The sequence below is a fragment of the Chaetura pelagica genome, unplaced genomic scaffold (genome assembly GCF_000747805.2).
Source record: "Chaetura pelagica isolate M959 unplaced genomic scaffold, ChaPel_1.0 scaffold401, whole genome shotgun sequence".
NCBI classification, from domain to species: domain Eukaryota; kingdom Metazoa; phylum Chordata; class Aves; order Apodiformes; family Apodidae; genus Chaetura; species Chaetura pelagica.
Window position 1 is genome coordinate 669683 of NW_009952259.1, and position 6406 is coordinate 676088.

General features: G+C 40.1%; 1 protein-coding gene across 1 annotated transcript in view; it reads left to right on the forward strand.

Annotated features, from left to right (window-relative positions):
- Nucleotides 1-4154, forward strand: part of TPCN2 (two pore segment channel 2) — a 25171-nt gene extending 21017 nt beyond the window's left edge. The window contains exons 22-25 of the mRNA XM_010007440.1: nucleotides 84-166; nucleotides 1275-1356; nucleotides 3382-3467; nucleotides 4076-4154. Of these exons, the coding sequence (XP_010005742.1) occupies nucleotides 84-166; nucleotides 1275-1356; nucleotides 3382-3467; nucleotides 4076-4154 (330 nt within the window). The remainder of the gene's footprint in view (nucleotides 1-83; nucleotides 167-1274; nucleotides 1357-3381; nucleotides 3468-4075) is intronic.
- Nucleotides 4155-6406: the final 2252 nt, after the last annotated feature.

The following is a 6406-nucleotide window of genomic DNA, read 5'->3' on the forward strand; positions in this document are numbered from 1 at the left end:
TCTGCTTGTCTCTCGCCCTCATCTTCTGAGGCAGAAATGCGTGATAACAGCCACTCAACTCTTGGTTTACTCATGTTATTTAGGCAGCAGTGGTGACCCTCTGGAATGTGATGGTGGTGAACAACTGGCAAGTCTTTTTGGAAGCATTTTCGAGATACTCAAGCCCGTATGTATCAGTAAGAATATTGAAAAAGTCACATATAAATCTAGCTTATAAGATAACTGGGGTTTATACACAGAGCACAGTTCCTACCAACTGGGAAAAAGGGTGCTGCTTACCTTTATTTTGGGTATGTAGGAAATATTTCATGGCTGTTCTTTAACTTGTGCAACTTGATGGTTGGTCTAATTGTTGTTGGATGCCATGACATCCATTCAGAAAGGATAGGAAACTGGTTTGGTAGTTGTCTTGTTCCAAAAAAGAGTGAGTGATTTAAGTGGATTATAAACAGCCTTGCAACATGTATTGGATGGGTGGTTCTCATTGTAGAGGCAATCTCACAGAAGTAAGATTTTAGTTAATTGTTGTACTTAATTTTGGGCTGGTTCTCTATTTTCCCTGTGAGTGAACATTTTTTTCTAGACTTAAAACCTTGAGCATATTTTTTATTTGTATTGAACTGCTTTATGGGAATGTTTGAACTGGATGGCCTCTGGGTTGAGCTGTTCCAGTGATCCTAGGCTAGTTAACCCAGTATGTGGAATGCTGGGTTAACTTCTTCTACAGGCTGTTCTGTGTGATTAAATGTTTCATGTGGTGTGGTGAAGACTGGACAAGTCACGAAAGAGAAATCCATTGGGTTCTGCAAGTAATGGAAACTACTTCTAGCTCAAGAGATCTCTGAAGTGCAAATGGTTAGAGACTGAGAGAACAATCAGGGGCAGCATCATAGGTATTTTATAATGATTTTGTAGTCTTTCCTGTGCTTCCACTTTTGAGGATACTAGTCTAGATGAATCTTTTGCTGTGATCAGTACAACTTCTATTAGGATGTTTTTCTGTCTCCTCAGAGTTTTATTAGGCATGGTAAGTGGAGGGAGGCAAATCTACTTGGTTAACTTAATGAAAAGATAAGGTGTGGTGTGGGGGGGTTGTTTTTTTTTGTTTGGTTGCTTTTGTTTTTATTTTTTTGCTTCCAGCCCTACTTTTACATGAATAAAGCAACAGTTATGTCTTTCAAGGAAAAATGTGATTTCACGGCTCTCTTTGGTCACTTTCAGGCTGAGGTTATTTACCACTTACTTTACTTATTGTCTGTTAATCTGGTCTGCAGGTGGGCAAAGATCTATTTTGTAGCCTGGTGGTTGATCTCCTCTGTCATCTGGGTTAATCTCTTCGTAGCTTTACTTCTAGAGGTAAGGAAGTCTGTTTCTTTGGGTTTAGAGCTTGAAGACATGTTCTGATGTGTGTGGGATATGAATAGAACCCTGACAAGTTTTTGGGAAAAGTGTGTTGGCTTTGTGTGTGTGTATTTGTTTTCCTCCTTGCTCTCCTTTCCTTGAGATGCAGAGGAAACATTTTCTTTTTCCTGGACAGTTTTTGTTTTAATTTGCAATTTTGTCACAAATGTGCTTGCATTTCATTTTATTTAATTGTCCTGTTTCCTCCTACCCCAATTTGAATTATTACCCATAATAAATTCGTCACTAGAAGAGTAGAATGGACTACTTATTTTGAAGAGATTATCCTCAAGAGTTTTTTTAAGCAGCTGTGGAAATGTAGGTAGCTAAGCAATGCCATGAAGAACATGTGGATCAGCTGGTTTCTCATGTATTCATACTTCTCTGCAAAACCAAATACCTTTTGAGTTTTCAGTGGTGGAGGGCATGTTCATCATAGCCATCTACTCCAGGCTAATCACTGTAGACTCCTCTTGTAAGTAATAGAAGAGCCTGAGTACCTGTAGAGGGCACTTCACCCCATCTTAAAACCTGTGAAAACTTTTTGGAGATGCACTTGTTGTTGACTGCATCGAGAAATAAATTTACTACCCTAGGCATAATGGTGAACTTTTAGACAGAAACTTAGGTATGAGTCTCGTGCTGAGCTTCAGTCTTACCTAAGCCTTTTAGAGAAGAGTTTCTGTTCTAGCTGGAGGCTAATCCTGTGAAGTCATCTAGCTGCTGCTTCCACAGGGTTGTGGCCAAAGTTTCCTGTAAGGGCCAAGATGTAGCATTCTGTAGTAGGAGAGCAGGATGTCACTTCCCCTTTACTTGGCTCTCATGAGACCCCTGCTGGAGTACTGTGTCCAATTCTGGAGCCCCCAGCATAAGAAGGACATGGAGCTCATGGAGAAGGTGCAGGGAAGGGCCATGAAAAGATGATAAAAGGGCTGGAGCACCACTGCTATGGAGACAGGCTGAGAGAGTTTGGGCTGTTCAGCCTGGAGAAGAGAAGGCTCTGAGGAGACCTTATAACACCTTCCAGTATATGAAGGGGCTACAAGAAAGCTGGGGAGGGACTTGGGACAAGGGCAGGGAGGGATGGGATGAGGGAGAATGAATTAAAACTGTAAGAGGGGAGATTTAGGTTAGACATTAGAAGGAAATTCTTTAGAGTGAGAGTGGTGAGACACTGGAATAGGCTGCCCAGGGAAGTTGTGGAAGCCCCATCCCTGTGTTCAAGGCCAGATTGGATGGGGTCCTAAGCAACCTGGTCTAGTGGGAGGGGTCCCTGCCCATGCAGGGGTTTGGAACTAGATGATCTTTAAGGTCCCTTCCAACTCAAACCATTCTATGATTCTATGATTTTTCTTTTTTTTTTCTTTTTTTTTTTTTTTCTGGGTTGTCTTCTGCTCTAGTGTTCTTTCAGTGTGTGATGAGAAAGTTACTTCATTCCTGAACAAACAAGTTTGAATAATGTACTGACCTGCAACCAATAAATGTCAAAACAATCTAGTTACCTAAGTATTGATAGCCAGCTATTGATTTGTCAGAGTAAGTCAGAAGGGATAAGGGGACCTGACAAAACCAGAGGCTGAGTTTCACTTGTGATGCCTAGACTATGAGTATGTTTATATATTGTTGGGTTTTTAAAGAGGAAAAAATTCAAAGCAGGTGAACTCTGCAGGTAGTTCACACAGTCATCTTGGGGAGGCAGTCCTTGCTAGGAGTAGAAGGCAGCAGGGCTGTCTTCTGCCCTACTGTTCTTTCAGTGTCTGATGAGAAAGTTATTTCCTTCCTGAGCAAGAGGCTTAAATAGTGACCTGCAGCCAATAAATGTTCAGATGCCTAAATAAATCACTGCTCTGCCACTCTGTGTTAAAAGCAAACCTCATCCTCCTCCCAGACCTTACCCCCAAACACACTGAGCTGATATAACCTCTTTACTGATGTCACTAGAAGCAGCCTTTAATTTTTCTTCTTCCTTTTATGTTCCAGAACTTTATTCACAAGTGGGACCGTCGCTGTCACCGAGAGCCTCTTTCAGATATCGAATACCAGAGGACAGTTGAGCTCATGTTCAGGTGAGTTGAACTTGATAATCCATCTGAGTTTCTTACATTCATCTGTTTTAAAGACCGTGTGCTGGCTTCAAGAGGATAGCAGCAAACTGTTTTGTGTCTTAGCTTGGAGAAATTCAGTTCATGCTGTAGTTAGGCCTGCTGGAAGCTGACTTGTTAGCCTAACCTTTGCATGTCTTCTACCCATAGCATGGTGGGAGAAGGGGTGAGGGAGAAGAAAAGGGAAGATGAGGAAAGTGATGCATGTTCTTGGCTTATTAAGAAGTTGTGGGTGGTGAGTTGATACTTGATCATGCACAAGTGGAACTTCTGGTGCACATTGGATATTCAATAGTAGCATTGGGACCGTGTTCTCATTTGGGAGTTTCTTCAGGCAAACAAATCTACTGACCTTCGGTTGTATTGTACTGTGTGCAGGAAATTGCTTCCCTGCTTCTTGTGGGAAAACAGCTGCTGGTTTCTGTGACACATCTGTAAAGGATGGATCACTTGCAAGTAGATGCATCTTTAGGGAGCATCAACTTATTATAACTTTAATTCCTTGTTTCATTCTTGAAACAAGCACATGTTACATCTCCATGCCCCTAACAACTCATGCTTTTCCTTTGTAGAGATGTTTTGGAAGAACCTACAGAGGAAGAGTTGATGGAAAAACTACATCAGCATCCACACCTGCAGTTGTGTAGGTGACTGGTGGGAAGGACTGATTTATTTAGACCTCTGTTTTCTTGAGGTTGTCAGCTGGAAGAAACTGAATGGATTTTCTGAGAGGTGCTGTCAGGAGAGAGGCTTGTAGGACAGTACGTGGGGTTTTGCTTGGCAATTCTCTGCAGAAAGAGAGTTTTTTATTTTTGGTTCATATCTTTTTTTTTTATTGAAAAAGATTTGAATCGTGCTAGTTTGACTTGATTTTAAGTTGCAATTTTAGAGGAATATTGCAGCTGTCATTTTTATAAACTGTTGATATCAGAATGTTTTATTTTCTTGTTTGTTTCGGGTTGGTTTTTTTTTTAGAAGGGAAAGTGTATTTCAAATGACAGTGCACTTTAAAACATGAACTGTGTAACCACTATGCCTGCTATTTTTTTTTTTTTTCAGCACAAGAAAGTGGCACTGCCTTTTCTGGTAGGTGAGTGTGGTGAGGGCTGTGCCCTGCAATTCACAAGTGGATTAGGCAGGACCAGAACAAAATCCTTAATCTTTTTTTGTAGTGAGAGTTGAAACACTATTTTTTATTGAGATGTGACACCAGCATGATTTAATAAATTTTCAGGTGTTAATCACTTCAGAACACAATCAATTTCAACATAGTACCAGGGAGTGCCTACCTTGCACATCCTCTCTGTTTCTATGTGTTGATGGTTGCTGGTTGCATCATGCTGCTGGTTTTCAGAGCAGTTAGAACCTTGAATGGAGCAATTGCACTCGTGGTTTTCAATGTGGTAAAACTGAGCTCTCCTTTAGAGTGAATATTCTCATGTTGCTTTTTAGTGAACCTCTTCCTTTTACTTTCTTCCAAGTCCTCTTCTGCACTGTATCATATTCCATGGAAAAGCTGAGGGAAATGAACTTTGGCTGGAATGTAGCACCGTGATCACTGCAAGTCTTTAACTTATGGGGAGGGGGAAAAAAAAAGGTTGAAGGGGATAATCAAAGTGCTTAGCAGTTCAAATTTTTATTCACGTCCGTGGGAATTGAAAGTGCTCAACCAGTATTGCAAGATCACATTCTTTTATGGCTTAATGACCACATGCTGTATAGCACCAGCTATTGCCTGCATTATACTTTTTGGGCAAATAACTTTGTCAACAAATCTAAAATGGAGAATTAGCAGTAAGTCATGGCCGTGGGCTTTTTGTTAGCCCTCCCTATTCCTCTAAAAAAGATGGTTTTTAAGTCTTTGTCACATAACTAGTAAATCATTATGAAGAATAGAATCAATACCAACTACTATTTTCATAAAAAAGGAGTTACCCTTTGGTGTGCTTGCCTTGTTGTGCAGACACTTCTCCCCCAAATAGACTTTATTACAATCATCTCTTCACTGGCAAAAACTTGAGAAAAGTAACTGGCCATAAAACACTGCCATGATTTATACTTTATTTGATTTTTTTTCATATGACAAAACATTTTTGAAAAGTGCCAAGCAGTCATCTATATTTTTTCTCTTTTTTTTTCTTTATTTCTTTTCTCTCTTCCCTGCATAAGGGAGAGGAAAGGATCTGGGATGATGGTGCATTTGAGCTCAAAAGTATTTCTGAATTATTGGTTTACTGTTTAGAAGCTACATAGTGATTCTTGTCTGTTTCTTTATTGTTTGCTTATGTCTTCTTTGTGCTGTGGAACAAAATATGTTGTAACTTGCATATGTGTAGAACACATCTGACCTGAGCTCTGAGTCATTCCTACAATCCCTTACTTTTGTAATCTTGCCTCTTAAACTGTGCACTTATCAGTGTTGAGTCTTGTGTCTCTGTTCCAGATTAATCCACCCAGTAACTCACTTGTACTGGTTTCAGTGACATTACCATGCTTATTTCCAGTCATATACTGAGAATACACACCATAGCAAGCAAATGAAGGCATCAGCACACAGCTTTTCTAGATTTGGATTTTTTGCATGGTTTTATTCCAGGATGATTTTTGCTCCTTCTAGCATGATGTGATCACTGCCACCAATTTATTTGCACTTAATAACAGAGATTGAATACCTTATTTTGCCTGTTTACTCTATTTTTCTTTCCCCCCCACTCTTCTGAATACTTGGAGAAGTGGCCTTTCCCAAAAAGGCAATGACTGGTTCTTACCTGTCTGCAGGTTTACTTTCTATTTGCCTCTTAAGATTGGTTGGTTGGTTGTGGGTTGTTGGGTTTTTTGTGTGTTTTTCTTGCCATTACATTCCACTACAATCTACCAAAGCAACACAAATTGGTGTGGGATTA